Source organism: Sordaria macrospora, chromosome 4 (genome assembly GCF_033870435.1).
Source record: "Sordaria macrospora chromosome 4, complete sequence".
Taxonomy (NCBI): domain Eukaryota; kingdom Fungi; phylum Ascomycota; class Sordariomycetes; order Sordariales; family Sordariaceae; genus Sordaria; species Sordaria macrospora.
This window is the reverse complement of record NC_089374.1, coordinates 2,793,136-2,818,568: the sequence shown is the minus strand read 5'-3', so window position 1 is coordinate 2,818,568 and position 25,433 is coordinate 2,793,136. Positions and strand designations below refer to the sequence as shown.

The 25,433-nt window shown below is 52.8% G+C and overlaps 7 protein-coding genes across 7 annotated transcripts; 4 read left to right on the top strand and 3 right to left on the bottom strand.

The window, feature by feature from the left end:
• Positions 1-24: 24 nt before the first annotated feature.
• SMAC4_07095 (uncharacterized protein) lies at positions 25-997 on the bottom strand. The gene is made up of 4 exons (XM_003345763.2): positions 704-997; positions 569-647; positions 429-499; positions 25-363 (listed from the first exon to the last, which is right to left on the bottom strand). Exons 1-4 carry the CDS (start codon positions 821-823, stop codon positions 265-267), a joined length of 369 nt encoding a protein of 122 aa, XP_003345811.1. The 5' UTR covers positions 824-997; the 3' UTR covers positions 25-264.
• An 867-nt stretch (positions 998-1,864) lies between these two features.
• Positions 1,865-3,552, top strand: SMAC4_07096 (uncharacterized protein; the record flags this gene model as incomplete). Its single annotated transcript, XM_003345764.2, has 1 exon — positions 1,865-3,552. Exon 1 carries the CDS (start codon positions 2,281-2,283, stop codon positions 3,550-3,552), a length of 1,272 nt encoding a protein of 423 aa, XP_003345812.1. The 5' UTR covers positions 1,865-2,280.
• A 1,327-nt stretch (positions 3,553-4,879) lies between these two features.
• SMAC4_07097 (uncharacterized protein) lies at positions 4,880-8,023 on the top strand (the record flags this gene model as incomplete). Its single annotated transcript, XM_066090569.1, has 9 exons — positions 4,880-6,246; positions 6,349-6,519; positions 6,580-6,758; positions 6,819-6,856; positions 6,918-6,991; positions 7,049-7,109; positions 7,172-7,314; positions 7,408-7,622; positions 7,702-8,023. Exons 1-9 carry the CDS (start codon positions 4,987-4,989, stop codon positions 8,021-8,023), a joined length of 2,463 nt encoding a protein of 820 aa, XP_065946858.1. The 5' UTR covers positions 4,880-4,986.
• Positions 8,024-11,571: 3,548 nt separating this feature from the next.
• On the bottom strand, positions 11,572-13,246 carry SMAC4_07098 (uncharacterized protein). Its single transcript, XM_003345766.2, has one exon. It carries the CDS (start codon positions 13,207-13,209, stop codon positions 11,647-11,649), a length of 1,563 nt encoding a protein of 520 aa, XP_003345814.1. The 5' UTR covers positions 13,210-13,246; the 3' UTR covers positions 11,572-11,646.
• A 730-nt stretch (positions 13,247-13,976) lies between these two features.
• Positions 13,977-17,638, top strand: SMAC4_07099 (uncharacterized protein; the record flags this gene model as incomplete). The annotated part of the gene is made up of 2 exons (XM_066090570.1): positions 13,977-15,877; positions 15,936-17,638. Exons 1-2 carry the CDS (start codon positions 14,977-14,979, stop codon positions 17,636-17,638), a joined length of 2,604 nt encoding a protein of 867 aa, XP_065946857.1. The 5' UTR covers positions 13,977-14,976.
• A 478-nt stretch (positions 17,639-18,116) lies between these two features.
• Positions 18,117-20,834, bottom strand: SMAC4_07100 (uncharacterized protein; the record flags this gene model as incomplete). The annotated part of the gene is made up of 1 exon (XM_003345768.2): positions 18,117-20,834. The coding sequence occupies one exon, from the start codon at positions 20,832-20,834 to the stop codon at positions 18,222-18,224; it is 2,613 nt and encodes an 870-aa protein (XP_003345816.2). The 3' UTR covers positions 18,117-18,221.
• Positions 20,835-21,171: 337 nt separating this feature from the next.
• SMAC4_07101 (uncharacterized protein) lies at positions 21,172-25,431 on the top strand. The gene is made up of 2 exons (XM_003345769.2): positions 21,172-23,900; positions 23,975-25,431. Exons 1-2 carry the CDS (start codon positions 21,224-21,226, stop codon positions 25,156-25,158), a joined length of 3,861 nt encoding a protein of 1,286 aa, XP_003345817.1. The 5' UTR covers positions 21,172-21,223; the 3' UTR covers positions 25,159-25,431.
• Positions 25,432-25,433: the final 2 nt, after the last annotated feature.

Below are 25,433 nucleotides of genomic sequence, written 5' to 3'. Positions count from 1 at the left end.
CGGAGGTTGAGCAAGGCAACGTCGCTAAAGAATACCATATGCGCCGGTCATTATATTCGTTCTTTCTTCTGCACGCTTAAGGCATGCTTCGATCCAGCGTAGCCCGCTAGCTTTATCATGCTGGAACCTTCTTGATGTGTAATACTCCGTGGCTTATGTTTTCTAGCCTTGTGAAAATCCTCCAAGATGTCTTCCTCATCCGGGTCTCGCCCTGCAGCATGCTCGAGTGGTCGCAAACGCGCATCCCAACTCCTGATCTGCCCTTTAACGGCCGTACTTCTGGAACTCCCAATCTCTGTTGTCAAGAGGACACACTTGACGGGCCTTGAGCCATCTCGAAATGCAGTGGAAATGGAACGCGTGCTGTGAAGTTGCCGGTTAGTCATCAGATTAAGAATCAAACGAAGAGCACACAAGACAGGCCTTACATTGCAGATACCCCACGCAACTGTGCACTCTTCTGAGGTGGCGGATGACTGGTTCGCCTGGCACTCAATGCCTAAAGGAATTCAAAGTTCGAGGTTAGTACTCGGTTAGGTGTCAAGAGGAGCGTATAGCTCGAACTTACACAAATCCATGATATGGTTTCGACAGATAGCACAGTTGTCAACTACAATATCCCAAGCCCAGAGGGCCACCGCGTTCCACTAGAGACATGTTTATCAGCATAAGGCCATGACCATACGAAGGGACAAGCGCTCACCTTCTTGACCTCGAAGCGAGGCTTGCCTTCTGCCTTCTTCGCCTTAGTCTCGACAACAGCAGTGTTCTTCTTTACGACATCCGTAGAGGCCGGAGCGTCGGTCATATCGACATCCGCCATGGTGAATTCGTTGAATAAAGTTTCCGATATCTAACCAACTGTGGCGTGAAGGTACGAAGGAAGTGCTGCGACGCGGGGGATCGTGCGGGTCACGACTCGAAAGATACGCGGAAGAGGCCGACCGGTCGACGGAATGAAATGGTTCGTTTGGATAACAGGACGAATTCGCAAAGTAGTCTAAATGTTTCCAAAGCAGCCAAATGTCAGTTTGTTGCCATGCTGTAGATACTCGGGGTTGTCCAACTCGGAACAGAGAGGAAGGCGAATTTAAACCTCCTGCCTGGGCTGTATCGATGGTAGACTGGAAGGCGGAAAGCTTGTAGGTAGCTGGAAGGCCTAGAAGGCGAAACTCGTACCCGCGAGATAAAAAGCGAAGTGCTCTCTGTTGCGGTTGCTCAAAGAAAGGTTGTTCGTCGCGTCTTCGGTGTTTACAAAGTGAAGGTAGCACAGCTTGCCCTTACTCAGTCCCTGTTGTAGTTGTGTTGATCCCGTCAAGGTTGCCTATCGTAACCGGCACTGGACGACGAATGCCAGATGGCTGCAGTGGTGTGGAAGCTGCGCATTGCGGATTGCAGTGACGGGATTCTGGCAGTGATGCGCGAATGGGTGGACCAGTGGACCGCCTTCAGCCTTGGCTGACCCCGCCCAGCAAGCGTTTAATGCGATGTATGTGTTAAGACGATATTATGCATTTTCTTTTGACGGTTGGTTAGCAACAGCTGAGGCATCTTGATTAATGAGAGTATGCTGGAATCGGGAGCGGAAATGAGAACTGGAGCGACAACGGCGGCGAGAGGAGGAGCGAGCCGGGCTGGAGGCCGGGCAGGTACAGCCCCCAGGCGGTCGACGACAGGGCATTGCGCCGGGCTCTGTGCTTGGCTGTCCGTCGTTTGTGCGCTGAATGTTGACGGGTTGCTGGAGGCCGGATCCCAGGTTGCCTTCATCACCATCCTCTTCCATTTCTTCCCTATTGTCGCCGCAGCGCAACATTACTACGGAATCACAGCGACAAACCACCACACTAGTTCGCCGAAGAACAACATGCGCAAAGCTATTACCGTCAATCTCAGTATCGCCAATTCGAATAGTATTATTTCCCGCACCGCTGCGCCAAAGATCACCGCCGCCACAGCAACCCGTCAATCAGCGACAGCCGTCTCGTCAGGCTCTGATCGCATCCCCTTTTCCCACGTCCCTATCTCGTAGCCGTATCGAGTCACTCGCCAGCCAGACGCCACGTCCAATTCACCCGGTTTCTAGTCCAGTGTCTCATCACTGTCAATCACACCCGAGGTCGGCGCCCAACGTTTGTCCCGCCAGTTCGCACACAAGCTTCGTTTCGCAGAGGAAGGCACCACGCAAGCGGCCCCTTGCTTCTACATCACCTTTACAGATCTCTTCGTTTGAACAACAAAACAAAGTCCAAGCGCGACTGCATTCTGCGCTGCTTACACGTGATGCAACGACAACAGCAACAAGACCAGCCGGGACCCCTTCCCAAGGCGACTCCCGGTCGACGCCGCAATAACAACCGCCATTCCGGCAACACTATTGCTCCTCGCAGAACATATGCTTCGGAAAACGACATGCCATCTGAAGGCTCCTATCCCATCAACTTTGGCCCTCCCGCCCCGTTCACGCCGCACAAGTCGGGCACCAAGTCGGGGACAAACAGCCCGGCTCTGGATCCGCAGGCAAACGGCTCCAGGCCCAAACCCCGTTCGACCAAGTCCTCAAGGTCGACCAAGCAGGTGTCTTCAACATCCCCGGCGTCGACACCGGGCCCAGCTAGGAACTACCGGACTAGTCCTCCGCAAACAGCGGCTCTGCCCAAGTCGGTCTTCCCCGGGCCTGCGTTTGCCGGTGGTTCCTTCCACGCCTCTCCGGCCCCGTCCGCACTCCCGATCCCCAGCTTTCTCGCCAAGTCGATGGACTCTCCCACCGTCAAGGATACCGGCCGAGCCAACTCGGAACCTTCACCTCCAGCCACCGACTCAGAAGCACCTACGCCTCGAACCCGTTTCCCCGCCAGTGACATTTCCCGGGAGGAATCCCCACTGGACTTCTTCTTCCGTGCCGACCGTGCCGAAAAGGAGAGAGCTCGGAGCGGAAGTTCGGCCAACGTGTACGCTCATAGCCCGAGCTTCTTCTCGCCCCAAGGACAAGGTCCATCACCTCAGGAACCCCGGACTCTTCCTACTGGCACGAACCTACATGGAGCTCGGCTACATCATCACTCTGAGCCAGCCCAGCCGAATTACTCGATGGGCTTCTCTTCCAGTGAGCTAGGCGGAAACCAAGGCCGCTCTGTGGGGCCAGCTTTCTCGAGGCCCTACCAGGAACGCATTCGGGATGCAAGGTCGAGCGAAGGGCACCCTGGCGTCGCCTCGAGTGTTCCGCGGCAACATCAGCAGCAACAGCAGCAGGAACCTAATATGGACCCTAGTGAGAAGCTCAAGAGATTCCTTGCGATCCCAGCAGCCCGAGAAAGCCAACCGGTAAATCAGCCACCGAGTCACCCGGCGAGCCAGCACATGTTCCCAGGCCCTCACCTCCGTGGCACCGAGCTCCATGGCAGTCAACCGCCACCACCCGCTTCGTTTCCCCAAGCAGTCGATCAACACCGGTCGCCAGATATTCAAAGCATGGAGGATAGCCTTCGTCGGATTTTGAAGCTTGATTCTCCGGTCAATCTAAGGACATCCGCAACCAACTATCAAAGCTGCTAAGTCAGGCGTACCATCTATTGTCATTACCGCTCGAGGTTTTGCCTTGTTGTCACATGAGTGTTGACATCTAGCGTTTCTTTTAATCGTTGCACATTTCCTTTCATATCCGTCATGTTAATATCAGGCGTTGGGTGGTGACGGTACGATTCCCGGACTTTGCAGATTTTGCATGCATGCGTCAGCGATGGGTCCGGTGGCTTTGTGTTTGGGCATTGGGTCTGTCAGACTTGTCGAATCACTGGCGTTTTGGAAGGTATGGCGTACCGACCATGATTTCCGGGTCTATGCCGCCATAGGATACACCGGCTCTGTTTTATCTCTTTTCCCATTTCTTATGCTGGTCAGCATATCAGCCTATGTTTCAGGCTCATTGTTATCTGTGTTGCTTCTTTTTATTTCTTTTCTTTCCTTTCTTCAACATTGCGAGGGCGAATTTGGGTCTATGTCATTCAACATTTGGTACGAGTGTGGTCCATTTGACTTGCTGCATTGCGGCATTGGTTTTTGGTGATACCCATTCCGTCATTGGGAGTTGGGCGGGATTTGGACCCTTATTTCATTTTTGCAGGCGTGGGCCTGTTGTACGAGGGGAGGTTTTTGGTATGATACGCATAGAATCATGGGCGTTCAGCAAAAGGGAACTCGGAGTTGTCAAGAATTGGAGGACGTTTCGAAGGCCATCACATTCGGGGGACGGTTGTTAGGAAGTCAGGAGAGGAAAGGCACGAAAAGGACCCTGCGCCAATGGGATCCGTACATACACAGCGAACTATACCCGGTACTTATGCACGCCACACACACCACGACGCATTATCACACACACACACACACACACCTTATACGACAAATAAAACGAAAAACAACAAAAAATTTTTTTTTTTGGAGGGGGGTATATGGTCTGCCAGCTTAGATAGTACAAGTAGTGAGACATAGTTTCGGAATGTCACAAACCATGTATACCCTCCACCACGTTGGTTCAGTTGAACTCATGATAATCTGGTGTCTGTGTCTTGTCCTGAAGAGGGCAACTTGGCAACCAACTACACCAACCTCACTTCTAGGATATGACTTTAAATATGATGATTAAAATATGGAGAGCACGTGGGATGATGCAGACTAAAAGAGTGCCCGGAACACACGAATGGTGTTTACTGCCAACAAGTATATGAAAACATTGATTGACATCGGAGTCAAGGCTCTCTATTTGGAAATAACCCTAACCCTTTCAGTGCTGAATAACAGCGTTGACAGGAAACGAACGGAAGCTTGGACTTCGCCGACAAGCTCAGCCGCGGGATAGAAAATCTAGATACAAGGAAAAGATAAACAAAAGAGGTGTTCTACGATACCATTGTTGACTATTATTGTCGAAATGCCATGATCCCTGAGATGCTTGGGTGCAGAGTGTCTTGTTGTCATCTTCGAATCGCTTGAATGATGAGGCCTCTGCTTCGCACACCCCGCTTTCATTCGTCTTGTCCGAACAAACAAACTTTCGCTCTTGTCTACCTCTCCTACCCAGCAACACTTCTGAAGTATCGCCCTTACCAAACGGAACGGTTCTGTTTTCTTCCTTCTTTCGGGACCCTTAGATTTGTTTTTCAGCACGCATATCCAATTCACATAGAGCTTTTCCCTCTTTTTTGGTCGCAACTCTCCCTTCCGTGTGAAACCACATCAGCGCGTCCCGCCAGAATCTCATCTCACAACAGTCACTTCGGCCGTCAGCACTATTCTCTCAACCGCGCAACTTCTTTTGCTTCATCACGAGCTCCCCTACATGCAATGGCCGACAACAGGGGCGCACGGGTCATCGACGCCGAGGACATGTCCGATGACGAAGCACTGCGCGTCACCATTGCTTTGTCACTTGGCCAAGATCCTTTCAAACCGCAAACTGCCGGCAAGTCAAGCGCCACTATCGACCTAACACAAGACGACGAGGAAAATGGCGAAAGTCAGAGTAAAACCGCGGTTGAATCACAGCCTACTGCCAAGGATGCCAAACCCTCTGAATCCAGAAAATCAGCCTCTACCACCTCTGCCCAGACATCCAGTGTATCAGCACTCTTCGGCCTAGACAGGAAGAAGATGGAAGAGGAGCGCCTCGCTCGGTTGAAGAACAAGAAGCGGCCAGCATCATCAGCTTTGGATTCCCCCAGTCCCACTACCGCCCGTCCTCAGCAGCGTCCAAAGATGTCGAGCAGTAGTAGTAACTACAGCAAAACTGGTACTGGTCCACAAACAATTGCCGATCTGCTAGCACCAGAATCTGACGAAGATAAGACGGCAAGCTCCCAAGGATCCAACAGCTCTCCTGTCACAGGACGCATGGTCAAAGCCGGGAAGCAGCAGCAGGCGAAGCCGTCAGAGTCAGGAAAAGTGGCGACAGCACCATCAGCAGGAGCAGCAAGCGTGGGACAATTCTTCACTGCTGGGCGTACATTGAGCAGCAGTAGACCAAAACCAGAACTGCCGTTTCCCAAGGGTGCGGTCAAGAAAACGTGGGTCCGTGGTCAAGCAAGGAAGGGAGACGATATCACGATCGAAGAGGTCTTCCAGAAGGATAAGCTGCAGCTGGCGGTGTTAAGCACGTTTATTCTGGACGAGGCGTGGTTGTTTGACAAGTTGGATCTGACAAAGACAAAGTTGATACTTTGTCGGGGTGCGCCTAACCAGGGAGAGCAGATCAGTGTGAGTTCACCTTTGGATTCGAGACACAACTTGAAGAGCTGAGGCTGCCATGTTGTTTACTTTAGAGGATATACTTGCTAACGTTTTCGTTTTTTAACGTAGAATTGGCTGGATGGATTTCCCACAGTACGGAAGCATCTTGTTCCTATGAACGGACCGGGATGCATGCATTCGAAGCTTCAACTGCTCAAGTACGAAGACTATCTTCGTATTGTTGTTCCTAGCGCCAATCTGGTGAGCTTTGATTGGGGTGAGACGGGTGATATGGAGAACGTGAGTCTAAATCTTCCAGTCCTTTTTAAAGCCAGAAAGTTACTAACAGGACATTCTCAGATTCTATTTATCATCGACCTTCCTGCACTTGATGAACCGGACGTAACAAGAGCGCTCACCCCTTTTGGCGAGGAGCTATTGTATTTCCTCAAGGCCAAGCAGCTGGATGATGGTCTCATCAAAAGCTTGAAGAAGTATGACTGGACGGAAACGAAGCGCTATGGTTTCGTTCACTCAATGTGAGTTCGGCCACTAACTCCTCACACACACATCGAACTGATACTAATTATTTACAACAGCGCCGCTTCTCCCGTTGATGATAAAGCTTGGAGGACAGGTAAGCTTAAACACACAATATTGTACAGAGTTACGGCATGAGCTAATCGCATTTCTACCAGGCTATTGTGGGCTTGGTCGTACTGTCAAAGCTTTAGGTCTTGGTACATCCAAGACAATCGAGATGGATGTCGTGGTGGGTGCTCTACATTTATCTCTGTCCAACTTTTTTTGGCTGATTTCTAGCTTACAGGCTGCATCATTGGGATCCATCAAGGATTCTCTGCTTAAAGCGTTGTACTACGCTTGTCAAGGTATGCAAATTATCAGAGCTCACAACAAAGGAGTTGCTACTCGTCTGCTAACAGCGATGTAGGTGATTCCGGTGTCAAAGAGCTCGAGAGTCGGCCAGTAGGCAAGAAGGGCCAAGAAGTGCTAGATCCTGGTGCAGCCGAGGTCAGGAAACATACTCGGATTTATTTCCCGTCAAAGCACACGGTGCGGAATAGCATCGCAAAGGTCAGTCGGCAGTCACCTCTGTCCTGTTTCTTCGAGACATTCTCTTCTTCATCATACCTTACCAACGGCACGATACTGACGTGGCACTCACAGGACGCCGGAACTATTTGCTTTCAGAAGCAATGGTTCGAAGCATCAACTTTTCCCCGCGAAGTCTTGCGTGACTGCATATCCACAAGACCAGGCATGCTCATGCACGACAAGATGATCTTCGTCAGGAAGACAGAAGAGTCCAAAGACGAACCTGGCAAGAAGGTTGTGAGCGGCTTCGCGTACGTTGGCAGTGCTAATATGTCAGAGAGTGCTTGGTAAGTTCCATATTCTGCACACCCTTTACCCTAAAGCATGGAAAATATCTAATCGACTCACTTTTCATGATTCCATCAGGGGCCGACTCATCAAAGACCGTAACACCAAAAAGCCCAAAATCACCTGCCGGAACTGGGAGTGTGGTGTTATCGTTCCTGCTAGGCGTGCTACAGTCGCTGCTAGTTCGTCGTTATCGGCATCTTCTCATGAGGAGAACAAGGAGGAGGGCAACGGTAATGGCAAGGGCAAGGCCCAAGAAGCCATGCCTACGAGTGCTGCGGAAGATGACACTTTGTCCTGGGGAGTCTTTGAGGGCCATGTGCCGGTTCCGATGAAAGTTCCGGCGTCTCCGCTTCAGATGAATGGATCGAAGAGTCCTTTCTTCTTTGGTGGCTTTTGATTTGTGGTGCCTTGGGGCGGAGAGGAATGAAAATTGGGCATTGCTTGGGCGGGTCGGGGACAAGACTCGGCGCGGAGATACTATGGCTTTTGGCGCTGGCTTAACATGGAACGAAAGGGTTGTACAAGTAAAGGGGAGAGTGTCAAAAGGTACTACCTCGATGAATGGCAGTGGCTGCTCTCGTTTGCTGCTTTTACTCGTCTTTAAGCCAACCCTCATTTGCTTAATACCTTCTCTGATGTCTAAACCCCTTTCTAAAGCCTATTTCATCCGCGTTAGATATTTTTGAGACTTGAAGATGCCTTTACCACAGGGCAGCTGGGTTGTTGGTCGGGTGTCGTGGTGTGAGCAGATGGAGGTACGTACCCTTCTTTCCCCATTGGGACTTAGTTGGACAAATGATTGGATATCAAGCATTCAGCGGAATTAGCTCCGAATGAATGGCCCTAATTGTGGATCAGGGTATTTGACGTCGACGGAAGCTGTCACTTAAGATCTTTTCGAGGACAACCTTCCTCTTCAACACATCTACGGTGTTGGTTCTTCCTTCCACCCCAAGTGACGCTTCACTACCTACTGGAAAGATGAAAAAATCAAACAATTCACGGGAAGGAACGTTGCCAGCAAGTCAACTCCCCCACTTCGGAGGGGGAAGGTGCAATTCTTTCCTCTTGCTGCAGACACTATTGTGCCTTCCATCCACCGCACCAGAATGGTTTGCCCTCCATTGCCCAGTCATATCAGGGGACTGAAGTAAAGATTCCTGGGGAAGAAGCGTCGTCATTGTATCATCATCCCGGCTTCGGGGGGGAGAAGATGTACTGTAGGTAGGCTTTTCCCCTTTGGCATGCAGCGAAGAGTAGTGCCCTCGGAGAACCTCGCTCGAACGATTGAATGTATCATCGACTTGGGCTCAAACCCCATCTGCTTGACTGGATCCTCCACCGACTTCCAAGTTTATATTCCATCGGTGGCTTTCCACACATCATTCGTTTCTCATTGGCTCTCAACCGGCTCTTTCGTTCACGTCTCGATTCCGTTACAAAATATTCATTCTCACGAATCATCACATCCAGAAACATCGTTCTCAGCATGAATCCACTCATACCACCTTTCACTCCTTCCCACGAGGGGTGCCAATACGACAAGGCTGATTTCCGGGAGCAGGTCTGGAGGTACCCCGATGAACAAGTTTATTCCCCGAAGCAGACCTATCCGCAGATAACTAAACCGGACACCAAGAAGAACGAAGACAACCATCAATTTGCTTCCGTCCACGAGCGATACCCCCACGAAGGCGCCATCAATTCGTTAATTCCCCACATTCCGGTTTATTTGCGGGAGATCTACCCCCAAGAACACGTCCACCCCCAGAAACAGGCCTATCTGCGGGTCACGAATCAGGACACAAAGAACGACGAAGAGATCCATCACTTGGTGGCTGCATCAAAACAAGACGTTGATCGGCTCGTTGATAAGGCTCTACAGCTGACCTGGGACATGTGTTTCGATGGCACCCGCGTCATGTTTAAGGAGCCAGAGACATTGACCCTCATCAAGGTGGAACCTGTTAAACTACGGATACTTGGTCATATAATTTGGGATACCTTCTAGGATGAGGAGCTGCCATTGAATCATGAGGAGGCGAGACTTGTTCGAGCTATGAGAGCTGGAAGACTTGGTACCTTTTCCTTTCTCCAGCTACGAGGAGCCAAGGCCGTCGAAGCGGACAAGCTTTTCATGAAAGTTTCGCCGAAAGATTGCAGACTTAGTAAGTTACCAATCTTCACATTTTCGACATTGCTTTCGACAGTTCGTTGGCCATGTGCATGTCGTGCATTTTGCCTAAAATTTGGCTCTGCATAGCGAGGGTCACTAACCGATCCTGGTACTTGTGGCCAGAACGCGAACAAGACACCCAAATGCTCAAAAGGTTCCGATACTACAAGCACATTCTTTACGCTCCCCAAAGCTCGAACAATGTTTTTGCCTGGTACGTTGTAGTACCGCACAAATGCCCAATTAGACAACACAAAATCCCATGCCATCTTCCTTCTCCTAACCACATCCATAAAAGCGACATGGCAGTATCATACAGAACAAGCTAACTACGAGGAAACGACCCAAATTAAAGCATCCCAAGCCACCCTTGGCCCGAGTTTTCTCAACCGCTTACCTGCCTCCATTGCAACTTGACTACAGATCACGTCAACATCCACCAGTTGCAGTATCCAACTACCGATACTCCCCCCCCGAGGACATCGGAAGTCAGAATCCTGCACAACCAAAACCTCTGTCCCTACCACGACTATTACCTCGACAGCGGCCGTTCCCTCGGCTACCACGAGCTTTTCGCGCTCAACTCGTTTCGCCAGGCGGGCATATCGCTTGGCACTGACCGCGGGAGGAATCCCGTAAAGTTCAGAGGACAAGGCCTGAAGAAATACCTTGTTGAGAAGCGAGCGGACTTCAACTATTTCATCGATCGCATGCGCGAGGAGGTGCTGGAGAAGAGGGGATATCTGGTCACTACCGAGGAAGATCTGAAGCTGGGGACGTTCTTTGACAAAGGAGAAGGGTCTGGGTCTGGGTCTGGATCCGATTATGGTTCTGATTCTGGGTACGTTTCTGATGTTTACGACAACAGAGGCAATGTGAAGAGGATCGGGATTATTGCGGATTGGAGGCCTGTTGTGGAGAGAGGAGAGAAGAAGGAGGAAGAGGAAGATGAGGAGGTTGTGGGAGAGGAGGAAACTTTGAAGGAAGTAGGGCCGGTGAGTGAAGGCGCACCCTTGGCTGTTCTGTCTCTGACTGATGTTTGGCGTGGCTGAGATTTTAAGAAGCCATGCTGAGATCATGGCATTGGTGAAGTTGTAACAAGCGCACATGTTCCTTGTTCGGTCCTCCCCCCCCCCCCCCCCCCCCCCCCCCTTCTGCATAGATACCAGTTAGCGAAGTAGTTGATTCAATTAGGTAGCTGTTATGAAAAACTTTCGCTTTCTGCTTAGCTGACAACTTAAAATGTGCGGTTGTAATGCCCCTTTATCATAATGCTGCCAAGTTGATGGAAAGGTTTCGAATTTCCCTTCACCTGCTTTACTTCCATGTCTGATAATATATTGATTTCCTACCTTACTCCAGTCCCTCTTCACCTCTGCCTTTCTTTCTTTATCTCTATTTCGCTTTATTCACCTTCTATTCATCTCTCTCTTCACGGTTTCCCTCAATTTCCGTATGCACATCGTTGTCTCAATGAAGGTGTGAACCAACACCGCTTCCATATCTAACGGATACGGAACATCAATGGCTCGGAGTGTCCAATGATACACGTTAGAATAGCTTCCGTAAAAATAGAAATGTTGAAACAGCGTAGATATTCGTGCAAAGCAGTGGTTTAGATCATCAGATATACATAAGGCATGAGAACATTTGCTACATACACCCCTTCGAACCATGTCACCTATTGGAAATTAATATAGTAGTATTGACGTCGATCGAAGGAGGAGAAGGGAAAGGGATATACCATAGGCTGCTATCGTACATACAAGAACGTGACTGTGAAGCATCAGTCATTCTTCTCATAACATGGATGACCTCAAGTCATCACTTATCAACCATTTTATTTACTTCCAGAACCACCCTTCCTTCTTCCCATCTTTCCCGTCATGGTCGTCCTTATCTTCACGGTCCTTCTTGGCGAAGGAGTTGGTCTTATTGTCGTCTTCATCAGCATCGATGTTGTCGTTGCTGCCAAAAGACCAAGAGCGCTTACTTGAAACCGAGTGGCTGCTCGATCTGCTAATCACGTTGCCCTCGGCATCCTTCCGGGTGATTTCCTGCTTGATGTGCACGGCACCGGATGCGTCAGTATACTCTTCCTTCTTGATGGTCTCGGTCACCCTGCCCTTTTCATTGGTGCTAGTGGTGGTGGTGACGGTGCTATTGTCTCGAGGAGCGATATCGGTATTGGAGGACTTGGTGGCGAGACTGTCAGAGTTATTGTTGTTGCTGTCCGTTGGTACACCATCCTGAGAATCGATCCAGTCATCAAAGAAGCGCTTGGTGTCCTTGACCTCGCTGGCAATGGACTTGAAGAGGGTGCTCAGCGACCGGTTGGACTCGTTGAAAGCTGACAAGATGACGTCAGACAAATCCTGCTCCGTGTCAGGATGCCTCTTGTCATTTTTCGAGTTGTTGGCCTCTGCCAAATCCTTGTTGTTCTTCGACTCCCGTTCTGTGTCCTCGGTTAACGCGCGGTCGAACTTGTTGATGAACCAGTTCAGATTGTCAAAAAAGCCGCTGGACATATCAACCACGTTGCCGATCGAGTTGCTGACGTCGTTGATGATGCGTCCTTGCATTTCTAGGACGGCCTCGTCCCTATTCCTGTTCTTGTTGTCGGCCCAGCGGGAAGCGTCGACTCCGAGGTTTGTCACGAGCTGAGAAAGAATGTTGTTGTGGAAGTCGTCCTTCTTGGCCTCCGCCTTCCTCCATTCGATCCACTCGTCCATGCTGCGCGGCGAGCAATAACGACGGTCGGAGGCGTCGACGAACAACCGAGAGTAGAGCGGGAACCAGGCCTCGTCAAGCTTGCGGAAGCGTATCCTCTGGTCCATATCAAGCGCTCGGAGCATGTCCGGGGTCACGGTCTTGCTCTGTTCGAGGTACTTCGGATAGAGGGGATATTGCTTGGTGAACCAGTGGGATTCGAGACTCCTCATCGGCTTGGCCGAGCTTTCGGCCAGAAGATCCTCAAAGGCGTCCTCCCAGCCGAACAAAGTCGGATCCATTTCCGAGCTTAGACCCCTGGGAACGGGCTTCCAGCCGAGCTCGAGAGAAAGGCGGACCGGGGAGTAATTGGAGCGTAGAAGGAAAAGCCTCCAGGCGCGGGCTGCTTCGAAGTAGTTGGTGCCATGATTGCGTAGCTCATCGAAGTGCCGTTCTAGCTCTTCAGACGCCTTGTTGTTCTCATATGCGCGGATGTCAGGCAGGTTCTTGCCGCGAGTGATGTCGGTGCCCAGGGCTGGCGAGGACGGAGCATCTCTTCTGGATAACTGATAGGGAGTGAGATATAGGATGGAGTCGAGGATGGTGTGGATTCCGGCGCCGATGTTGTCGTCGACGTGCTCCTTGAACTTCCTGAAGGGCTTCAGGAATTCGTTGAGGGGGTCGTTGTCATCGCGCATTGTGGTGTGATTACCGATGGTGGGATCGAGTATTCTGTGATGGAAGAGCCAAGTTGAAGAGGGGAAGTGAAGAACAGGTGATGCGTCTTTCACTTGGAGGTTGAGGTCGTTTCCGTGCTAACGTGTGGGGGTGGGGAATTGGAGCTTCCATTGTGTGTGATGCCACTGTTTTGGAGAATGACCTCAGTGGCACTCTCTAGATGCTTCTGTTGCACGGGACAGCTGAGGTACGTACCTCGATATCAGACGCGTACCTCTACGGCTATCTGTCGATATCTGAGCAACGAGACAAAACCTCAAGAGAATTACATTGTATTCTGACAAAGGACCACCTTTCCATGCCCTCTTTGAGATCTACCATAAGCACCATGGGAGGGTTCAAACTGTTTCCTCGCCAACCCAAATGGAATATCAGTCAAAGACATACAGGTGTAGTATTGTGTATAAGTGTTAGCGTTTAAAGGTGTCGTTAACTCGCAGTGTCCAATACACAGTAGAGGCAAGAGGGTATACAGTCTTGACAACGACGACAATCCACACTCTAAGCCTAGACAACACCGCTTCCACATGGACATGTTGAACCCAAAGTGTTGGTAAAGTCAATGCGCGGGAAAAGAGCGTGAAGCGAGGTTGAAGACCTGAAAAGTTTACACAGCACCTAACATTGAAGACAACAAAAACAAACCAAGATCCAGAAGGGTGGAAACGTTAACAGCACGGGCAGCTACCCCACCACAGCCTGGAAATTGGAATCGCTGGAATTACCAGACCCGATAGCGATATGGAAGTGGAGCTTTCAATGACAGCCCAGGCGCTGAGACGCTAGAATCCGGACATGAGGCGAGCCTTCCCAGGGTTCGTCTGGCGCTATTCCTGGCAGCAACAGCGACCCTCGATCCCACCTTCATCCCGGCAAGAACGGCACCCATTTTAGCGACGCCATCGAATCTGAGTCTGCACAGTTTGTTAGTGTCGCGGGTTCCTCAAGGGTTCCTGTCCCTAATGAGCATCTCGTATGACAACCTGGAAGCATTGTATCTACCTTGGCTTGGGTTAGACAACCAAGTCTCGGACTCTCGCGCACAACTCGGGCTGCGCATTCGACAACCACCACCATTCCCGTCCTCATCACTCTGTTGGATCTCGATATACAACCTGGACACCGTCCTTTCTCCGTCGCTGTTTGCAATTTCACCCCTCGACGGAACATCCACTCTAAACTCCGATCAGCTACTGCGACTACCGCGACACTAGTCTCGTAATAGACGTCGACATTTCCCGAGGTTCCTATTCTTCTCGACTACTTCTTGCTTCCTCCTTCCTACTATTTCCTTCTTCGTTCGTCTCAAGCGCGAATCTGTCACGTTGTTGGTAGTAGGCAGCCGGAAAAGCAGAAAGATAAAGAGGCCATACGGGCAGACAATACCCCCCCCCAAGTCAACAGCCAACAACCACTACTGAAACCGAACCTTACTCGAGTCGAGCCTACCTATTGTACACACATACAAGCGGAAGCGAGCAGGGCATCATCCGCCGTCCCATATACCTTACCTAGCCAACCGATTGCTTCACATGCGCTTCCCATTGACGAGCCAACATTCCATGACCAGACGCAGTGAGCCTTGAACGCCACGAGCCCGTGTGCGTTGCTCACCAGGAACGCCGCTTCCATCCACGACCCTTCGCGAATCCCCATCTCGACCCCGAACCAAAACTCCTCCGATCCCGGTTCCGAACCGTGTATAGACAACAGCCCCAACGGCAACCATGCGCTTGCCCGCTCCCGCATCCGCAGCCGGTCTGTGGCCCATAGAATACATATCTGACGTCGATATCCCCTTCACCGACGGAGGCGATCATGGCAATGACGACGAACTCCAGAACTGGTCCTCGCTGATCGGCATCATCACCGCCATCTGCGGCAACATCCTAATAGCTCTCGCGCTCAACGTCCAGCGATATGCCCACATTCGGTTGAATCAACATCGCGCCGAGGTACGGCGGCGCGCAAAGCAGGCGCTCAGGGAGGCTAGGGCCAAGGCGAGTGGGACAAGCTCAAGTTCTGGAAGCGGTGGTATATACGGCACTACAGCCCCATCTGATGCGAGTCTCTCGAGGAAGGACGCTATTCGCCATCCGAACAGCGACCTGGCCATTGCTGCCCACGAAACCGAACCTCTCACACGGTCCTCCGATTCCACGGACTCAGGTTGGTCCGAGTCTTTGACTCCCACTGGAGGGGAGGTCAAGGTCGCAACCACATATCTGAAGGATCCGTACTGGTGGCTAGGCCAGGGCTTGATCACAGTGGGTGAGACGGGCAACTTCCTGGCATATGGCTTTGCTCCGGCTTCCGTTGTCAGCCCACTCGGCGTGGTAGCTTTGGTCTCCAACTGTGTCATTGCGCCCATCTTTTTCAAAGAGGTCTTCCGTCGCCGAGACTTCTTCGGTGTCCTTATTGCCGTGGCCGGTGCCGTGACAGTGGTCTTGAGTGCCGAGTCGCAAGAGACCAAGATGGGGCCTCATGAAGTATGGGATGCGATCACGACCATGGAATTCGAGATCTACATGGGCATCACTTGTGCCTTGATTGTTCTCCTTATGTGGGCGAGCCCCAGGTACGGCAACCGAACCATCCTGATAGATTTGGGTCTGGTCGGTCTCTTCGGTACGTTTACAACCACTTTACCAGCAGTTGCCTAATGCTAATACCCATTGTTACATAGGCGGATATACTGCGCTCTCCACCAAAGGCGTCTCATCTATGCTCTCCTCCACTCTCCTCGGCGCATTCACCACACCTATTACATACGTTTTACTCTTTGTCTTGCTCACCACCGCAGTCATGCAAGTCCACTATGTAAACAAGGCACTCCGGCGTTTCGATTCTACCCAGGTCATCCCCGTCCAATTCGTTTTGTTTACGCTATCTGTAATCATTGGCAGTGCCGTCCTGTATCGGGACTTTGAGAGGACAACCAGCAAGCAGGCGCTCAAGTTTATCGGCGGCTGCATGTTGACTTTCTTCGGTGTATTCCTTATTACCAGCGGCAGGCCGCACCATGAAGAGGAAGAGGATGAAGAGGATGTTCTCTCCGACGCCGAGGGCATCGATGAAACCATTGGCCTTGCAGAACAAGGCCCAACGCTAGGAGCAGCAGCGGCAGTCGTGGCCGCGACCTCCTCATCGCCCCACACGCCCCGCCAGCCCTCTCGCAGACGTAGCGATTCTGCGAGATCCCGCCGGTCGTCGCGTGTCAGTTTTAAAGAAGCCGCGGTCAGGCCCCTATCAGCAGTCGAGGAAGCGGAGGATACCGGCTATCCTTCGCACACTCGCACCGGACCCAAATCCCAGAACACTCTTGTCGAAGAAGGAGATTACAACGACAACGAAGACGCTCCTTTGCTCGACAATCCCTGGCAAGACAGGAACAGAAGCGAAGAATACATCCCCGAAATTGACGCTCATTACCAACACCCAGGCATCGGCCCACACACCATCTCTTCAGACACCATCCCCTCCATCCCCGTCTCCTCCGACGAATTCGCCACCACCGACCTTCTCTCAACTACCCCCCGGCCCAACATCACCATCACCCGCGGCTCCTCCCCCGCTGCCGGCTCCGGCTCAGCTCGGACACCCCCCTCCGCCTCGCGGCCCGTTACCCCCCGCGCACCAGTCTCCTCCTCTCTACCACGAGCCTCCAACCCTTATGCACACACCCACCATTACGGCCATCATCACCATAATGCTGGCGGTAACCCCCCCATGATCTCCCCTTCGCCCTTTTCGTCCACCCTTGGCGCCGTGGTGGCAGACAGATTACTCCCCCACCTCGGCATGTCGTCGACAGAAAACGACTCGCCTACGCAGAGGAGGATAGCAGGTCGACGAAGCAGGCCGGGGCTGAGAAACAGTTTGTTCGTGCCGCAGGACGAAATAGGCCATGACGACGGGTACTACGATCTGGAAAACGGCAGGGGGCGCGGAAGTGCGGTGGGTAGTACCAGCACTTTTGGCCCGTTGTTGGATCTTACCGGGTTAGGCGGGCAGGGCGGTAACAAGGGAGAGGGACAGCAAGGTCAAGGGCATGAAGACCAAGGGATAAGAGGGCGAACGAGGAGCCTAAGTGGGACGTTGGCGGAGTTGTTAAGTGGTGGGTGGAGGATGGGCGGTGGTGGCGGTAGTTCGTCGCATATGACCCCAGCGAATGCTACAACGAGTAGTAACAACGGGTCGGACACGGTAATACGGGGGACCAGTGCTGGTAGAAATACCAGAAGTAGGATGGGGATGAGGAGGAGAGGGACGGATCCGAATTTTAGGGTATTAGGTGGTGGAGAGAATGGGGTTAGGGAAGACAGAGAACAAGAGGAAGATGAAGGGCAAGGAAGTCGGTTGGAGACAACGAGGAGTGCTGCTGTATAAATCTGACTTTTGGCGGGAAGGGTGGCGTTTTCTTGTTTTTCGGTATCTAGAAGGCATGCGAGCGAGTAAGCGAGAAAAAAAAGCAAAGGCTGGCAAGGCGTTCTGTTCCGTAATGTTGCATGTAGAAGGCGTAATAATATCATTGAGCTTTGTCCTCGTCAAGAATTGGAATCAAGAACAGTTTACCCGTTTGCAGGGCGGGGATACTGTGCCTACTCTTAGCTTTCGCTCTATTACAAAGGAATTAGCGGAAGGCGAGAAATGTGAACAGAGGTGAAGAGAAAGTAAAACGAGAAGTTCAAAGAGAGTGAAAAGAAAAGTAAAGAGAGGTGAATAGGAGGTGAAGAGAGAAGTTGCAAGGATTGGACAAAGCTGAAACAAACAGAAGACAACGTAGAGCGCAAAAGAGTCCACCCAGCTAACCTTTAGCAAAGGTATCCTACTGAGGAAGAGAAAGAAAAGGTGTTGGAAAACGCTAAAACATTGCTTTTGAACGTGATATAACTATAAAAGAGCATGAGAAACCCAGTCAATATGATACATGCCCACTCCCTACATTAAACCCCATGAACCCAGGCAGAGCTTATTTCTTGCCCCTGACGTTGGCCTTCTTTTTCCTCTGCTGCCTCTTCCTCGCCAAAATCTTGGTCATAATGGCCTCCTTGGCCTCGTCGCTCTTCTTGCCCTTCTTATCGACCTTGATATCCTCGGCCTTGACCTCCTTCGCTGGTGCGGCGGCCTTGGCGACCTCAGCAGGGCCCTTCTTGTCCTTGCCCTTATTCCACCCAGCTGGCTTCTCCGGCTTGCTGCCCTTCTTCCTGTCAGCCTTCCTTCCGGCCTTGTAAGCCTCCTTAGCCTCCTTGGACCTCTTCTTTTCCTCCGACTCCGCCTTCCTCTCCGCGGGGGTCATCGTCCTCTGCTTCTCCTCGTCCTGCTTCCGGCGCTGCACCACGTTGGCGTTCTCGATGGCGAACTCGACAATAAGCCTCTGCGTCTTTCCGAGCTCGTTCTTGACCGCGAACCCGTTCAGGTAGCGCAGGCCCATGAGCGCCCAGCGATGGGATGAGTACTCGATGAAGCCGTAGCCGCGCGACTTGCCGCCGCCGACCTTCTCGTCCACCTTGGTGCCCGCGGTCGTCTCGAACACGATCTTGGCCTGCTTGACGACACCCTTGCCCTTCTGCTTGCGCAGGCGCTCGTTCTCCTTGTCCTGCTCGCCGCCGCGCGAGTTCTCTTCCTTGGAGATGGGCGCGCGCTTGCCTTCCTTGACGTCCTTGGCGAACCCGACGACGGCCTGACGAGCAAGCGACTTGAGCTCCTTGGAGTCAATGTTACGCGGCAGGTTGCGCAGAGCGAGACGGGTGAGCGAAAGATGCAGCGACGGGTTGGACTGGATCAGCTTCTTGCGCTGGTTGGCAGACGCTTCGCGCATCTTGATCTCGGCCGGGGTAAGGACCTTGAAGAGCGTGGACGAGGGCGTGATCTGGCCCTCGTTCAGGAGGTAGAGACGTCTCTTATCCTTGTCCTTCTTGCCAGCTGATGCCTCGGCGAGACGCTCGGCTTCGTCCTTGGAGACGGCGTGGGCGACTTGCAGGATGCGCCCGTCGAGCGTATATTTGCCCTCGGGGTCAACGGTCTCGTCTTGAAGAACGGAATGCTTGGCGAGTGTAGGGGCAGGCTGGTGGCGCGGGGCGCCCTTGAGGCAGGCCTTCATCTCTTCCTCGTTGAAGAAGCACACGAAACCGGTACCGGCTGGCCTGTCGGTGGCCCTGTCCTTGACGACTCTGGCGTATCTGATACCGCCGAACTGGGTGAAGTGCGCCTTCAGCTGCTCGTCGGTGGTGGTGTATGGCAGGTTGCGAATGAAGAGTGTTAGAGAGTTGTCGGTCACTCTCTTGGGCTTCGGTTCCTCCTCCTTGTCCTCATCCTCCTCCTCATCCTCCTCAATATCTTCCTCGTCCTTGTCTTCGTCGTCCTCCTCCTCATCGTCCTCCTTGTCCTTATCTTCGGCCTCCTCATCCTCACTCTCGAGGTTATCGCCTTGACTCTTGAAGAAGTTGTAAAGATCCTTCTCCTCCTGTGTCATGCCAGCAGTCTCCTCCTCCTCCGTCTTCTTGTCCTTGGGCTCCTTGGCCTTCTTGTCCTTCTTCTCCTTCTTTTCGTCCGACTTTCCGCCGTTCTGTTCGTCCCAGGTCTGCTTGTCTACGGCCCAATCGACGGCCAATGGGCGGCCATCGACCTCCATGCCGTTGATGGCCTCGATGGCCTTCTCGGCATTCTTGCGACCACGGAGGGTGACGAAACCGAAACCGGAAAGCTTGCCCTTGTCGTTGGGCAAATCGGCGAACCTGACCTTGCCGTAGGGCTTGAACAACTCGGCCAACTGCTCGGACTTCTTGATGCTCCACGGCAGGTTGCGAATGATGAGCTTGTTGGGTTTCTGAGCCTCCTCGGCGGCCTCAGCACGCTTCTTCTTCTCCTCGGCGACCTTGGACACAATGGGGCCGGTCTTCTTGGCATCACGGTGTCTGGCTTCGGCAATGTCGAGCTTCAGGCGCTTTCCTTGGAGCAGGTAGTTGTTGAGCTTGGCCTTGGCCTCGAGGGTATCCTCGGGATCGGTAAAGGTGACGAAACCATAACCGCGCGAGGTCTTGGTCTTGGGATCGAGAACGACGGTAGCATGCTTCACGGGGAAATGTTGAGAGAAGAACTCGGTCAGGGACTCGGCGGTGGCACTTGGGGGAAGCTGGCGGATGAAGAGAGAGCGATTGGATTCAACTCTAGCTTTCTTGCTCTTGGGCCCCTCCTGGGCAGCAGCATCGGAATCCTTGATGGCATCGGGATCAACTGGGATCTCCTCGTCCACCTCGCGCTGGCGCTTCTTGTTCCCGTCCTTGCCCATTGTTGCAGGCGGGTTGTGTTGTGATGTAAAGACTGGGTGTTGGTGGTGTTGGTGGTGGTGATGTTGATAAGGAAAATTGAAAAGAGCAGCCAAATGAATGCAAAGACAAACTGCCGAAAGTGAAGTGGCCCTCACCACTCTCAATGCACAACTATGGTGGAAGGGAAGCAGGCACTGAGTACAGCTTCCCCCCAGCGACAACAGTTCTGGACCCTTCGCCCAAAGAAAAATATTCGAGGTGGAGCCCCGATAAGAAGGTGCAGGGGAGCTTATCGTTTCGTTAAAGCTTGGCATCTCGTGCACTTACTTGTAAAGGCGGGGCGCACAGACCATCTAGCTTCCCGTCTCTTCAGTCAGGCACAAGTGGAAGCTTGACATGCCGGCGGGGGGATCATGTTCTGCGACAGCAGGCGTGGACGCATGGACAGTGCCCCTCTCCCGCTGACGGGGGCCGCTAGGAAATTCGCAGTAGTCCAATGCAAAGTAAACAAAACAACTTCCATTCGCGGATAGTGTCACTTTCGTCCCGTCGCAACCCATCCTACAAAACCCCACCACGTCTTTCTTTTTTTGCTTGTTTTTCTTATTTTGGGCTTGAATTACTTGTAACTTCTTCTTCATCGCATACAAATAGAGGACTGCCGCTGCGCAGGCCCCGCTAATACCAACAGCCGTTGCCGACCATGGCGCCGGGCAGATCGACGAGGGCGACACGCGGGTCGCGCCAGGCCTCGGTCGTCCCAGAAGCACCCTTGGATACTCCCGACAATGCGCTACGGACACAAGTCGCAACCGTCTTCCGCGACGCCCAAAAGACCACCGCATCCCATCGCAAGCTGGCCGTGACCCTGCGCAAGATCCAAGAAGCATGCTGCTACGAGCCGACGAGTACAAAGAAGCCCGCCGAGGCCGACGAGTTCGAGGAAGATGACTTCAACAAGGAATTTGTGCGCTGCGTTCTGCGCGTTATGCCCATCAAGAAGAGCGAAGGAGTCGGCGAGAAGACGGTCCGCTTCATCGGTCTGTTCCTGCGCCACGCCGTCGAGAAGGATAACGAAATTCTCGGCGAGGCCGACCCGGATGCCAGCACCATGCCCGAGACACCCAGTACCCGACTCACCGGACACTTGATGGAAACCGTTCTTCCCTTGATGATCGCCAAGGACAAGTTCGTGCGCTACCGATCAACTCAGCTCATATCCCATATCATCAACTCTCTCGACGCGATTGACGACGACCTCTTCCAGAAACTGCGGTCGAGTCTACTTAGGAGGATTCGCGACAAGGAGGCCATGGTGCGCGCACAAGCTGTGTTGGGTCTTGGACGCTTGGCAGGCAACCAGATTGAGGGTGAACCGGATTCCGATGATAGTGACGATGATGGATCGACCGGTCTCCTCGAAAAGCTCCTCGAAGTCTTGCAGAACGACCCTAGTGCCGATGTGAGGAGGTCTCTCCTGGTTAACCTGCCGATTTTGCCCACGACCCTACCATATCTGCTGGAGCGAGCACGCGACCAAGATGCGCTTACGCGGCGCGCTGTCTACTCCCGTCTTCTGCCTGCGCTGGGTGACTTCCGCCACTTGTCACTATCTATGAGAGAGAAGCTTCTTCGCTGGGGTCTACGCGACAGAGATGAGAATGTGCGCAAGGCTGCCTGCCGCCTATTCCGTGAAAGATGGATCGAGGACTGCGCCGGTACTGCGCCTCCCGTTGAAGGAGGCCAGCCTTCTGAGGTGTCACCTCCAAGCATGGAGGCCCTGCTGGAGCTCCTGGAGCGCATTGATGTTGTCAACTCTGGAGGAGAGAACGGTGTCGCTCTTGAGGCTATGAAGGGCTTCTGGGAGGGCCGTGCTGATTACAGAAATGCAGTAAACTTTGATGACAACTTCTGGGAGACACTCAGCTCAGAATCCGTGTTTGTTGCCCGGACATTTAACGACTTCTGTAGGAACGAGGGCAATGGGAAATATGAATCCCTTGTCGACCAGAAGCTACCCGAAGTTACCAAACTCGCATTCTACTTGGAACGATACGTCAAGGTGCTCATCGATGCCATCAAGAGGATCAACGAGCAGGAGGTGGAAGACGAAGAGGAGGAAGAGGACACCGTCGAACAAGAGTTCATCGTGGAACAGCTTCTCCATATCGCCCTCACCCTGGATTATTCGGATGAAGTCGGCCGTCGCAAGATGTTCGCCCTTTTGCGACAAACCCTTTCTATCCCGGAGCTTCCCGACGAAGTCACTAAACTTACTGTCCAGGTTCTGAGAGACCTTTGCGCCCCTGATGCCGCCGGCGAGAAGGAGTTCTGCAGTATTGTCCTTGAAGCCGTCGCCGACGTGCACGACACCATCGTTGACGACGTTCCTGATGAAGGCGATATTGATGACAACGAGTCGTTCCACTCAGCTAGATCCGAGGTCAGCGACGACGAAGATTCTCAATCTAAGAAAAAGAAGAACAAGGGTCCTGAACTGTCGGAGGAGGAGGCGGCCCAGAAGGCCATCAAGGAGATCATGATTAACATGAAGTGTCTCCACATTGTGCAGTGCATGCTCACCAATGTCGCTGGCAATCTCCAGCAAAACGATCATCTTGTCTCCATGCTCAACAACCTCGTCGTTCCCGCCGTCCGCAGCCACGAGGCCCCTGTTCGCGAGCGCGGTCTCGTCTGTCTCGGCCTTTGCTCGCTCCTCGACCGCTCGCTTGCCGAGGAGAACCTCACCCTGTTTATGCATTTCTTCGCCAAGGGCCACACTGCTCTCCAGATCACCGCTCTGCATATCCTTACCGATATTCTCAACGTGCACGGCGCGCAGCTGCTCTCCAACAACACCAATCTCCTCAAGGTTTACGTCAAGGCCCTGCGCGCCGGCGGCAGGTCTCCCGAGGTCCAGGCTGCCGCTACCGTGGCCGTCTCCAAGCTGCTTCTCGGCCGCGTTGTCAGCGATGTTGACGTCTCTGCCGAGTTGCTCAAGACCCTTGTAATTGCGTACTTTGAGCCCGCCAGTGCAGCGAACCAGAGCGTTAGGCAGGCGCTCAACTATTTCTTGCCTGTATTCTGCTACTCGCGGCCAGAGAACCAGGATCTGATGCGCCGGGTCGCGCTTGACGCGTTACACACCTTGTACAACGTGCGTGAAGGCCTGGACGACGAAGAGGCCGATGTGGATGATCAGATGGTGAGCATGTCGACCATCGCTGCCTGCTTGGTTGATTGGACGGATCCCAGGAAGTGCTACAACCCAGATGAAGGATTCAGCGCCGGTCTTGACCCCGAGAAGAAGACCGTTTCGGCAGATGTTCACCTCGACTTCGCCAAAGATATTCTCGAAAGGTTGCAAGGGAACGGAGCCAGTACGTATCTCCCTATCAACATGTTCCTCTTCCTCCCGCTGCCAAATCGTGTAATACTGACACATAGAAAACAGAAGAAGAAAAGCGCATCATGGCCGCCCTCCTCGCGAAGCTCTACATCCCCTCCGGCTCCTCCCCTTCCTCTTACCCCTCCTCTCCCACCAAGATCCGCGACGTCTACGCCCTTGTCACCGACGCCGTCGAGAACAACCTGCTGTCGGACGCTACCTCCCGCAACGCCCTCTACAAGATCCACGTCTCCCTCGGCAAGATTGTCAACGCCCTCGACGCCGCTGCCGAGCAAGACGCCGCCAACAACGCCGCAGGCGCGGGCCGCCACGCCTCCATCGCCTCAGGCGCCACAGGCCACAGAAGAAGTGCTAGCAGGGCAGGCAGCGTCGCTCCTAGCCGAGCGGGTAGTGTTGCGCCCCCGGCTAGCGAAGCTGGTGGAGGCGGGGCTGTCTCCAGAGCCGGCTCCGTCGCGCCGTCTGTGTCTGGTGCTGCTGTTGCTGCGGGTGCGCCTGTTAACACCAGGAAGAGAAAGGAGAGAGAAGTCAGTGTTGCTGTTTCCATCAAGGAGGAAGATGAAGACGAAGAAGATGTAGAAATGGGCGGCACCCAAGTCGGCGATAATGATGGTGATGATGCTGACGATCGCGAAACAACGCCAAAACCGGCGAATACGACTGCAACAGAAGCTCAGGAGACGCCAGGCACGGAACAGAGGAGGTTGCTGAGAGGCGTTTCTGTTAGGAGCAGGACTAGTAGGAGGCAGAGTTCGCAGAGTGTGGTTAGTGTGCAACCACCGCAGAAGCAACAAGAGGAGGAGCAGGAGGAAGACGAGCAAGAAGAGGAAGAACAACAACCACCGACTACTGGGAGGAGAGGGAGTAGGAGGGCTAGTGCTATGAAGGCCAAGGCAAGGTTGAGCGCTGCTGGACGGAGCAGTAGAGCGGGTACGGAGGAAAGTATTGTGGAGGAGATATTGAACGATAGTGATGAGGATACAGTGATGGAGAGGATGAAGATTGAGGAGGTGGTGGAAGAGGAGAAAGAAGAAGAAGAGAAGGAAGTGGAGGAGGAGGAGGGAGATGAAGAAGAGGTTGAGGAGGAAGAAGGAGACGGAGAGGGTGGGGAAGAGGACGGAGAAGAAGACGAAGACGGCGGGGATGATGATGAAGACGGAGAAGATGAAGGGAAAGATGATGATGAGCTTGTTGACGAGTTATTGTCGGACGATGACGAGGACTCGGAATAGGGCTGTTGCGCACGGTGTTGAGGCGGAGATTCTGGATTGTTGAAGTACATATGAACTGACTTGATTGGGTTCGGATCCGGACACTACTACGATATGGAGGCTCTGTGCTTTTGGCTTTGGTTTATGTCGTCTTTTGCTTGCTTGCTATCAAGCCTTGAGTTCCTCTTGGACTAGGACACGTATTGGCTTGGTTTTGGTCGTCCATGGGATATTTGCACGATACCAATGAATAAAACGCTCAAAGACTTTTTCTTTTTTGCCCTCATGTATTTCTA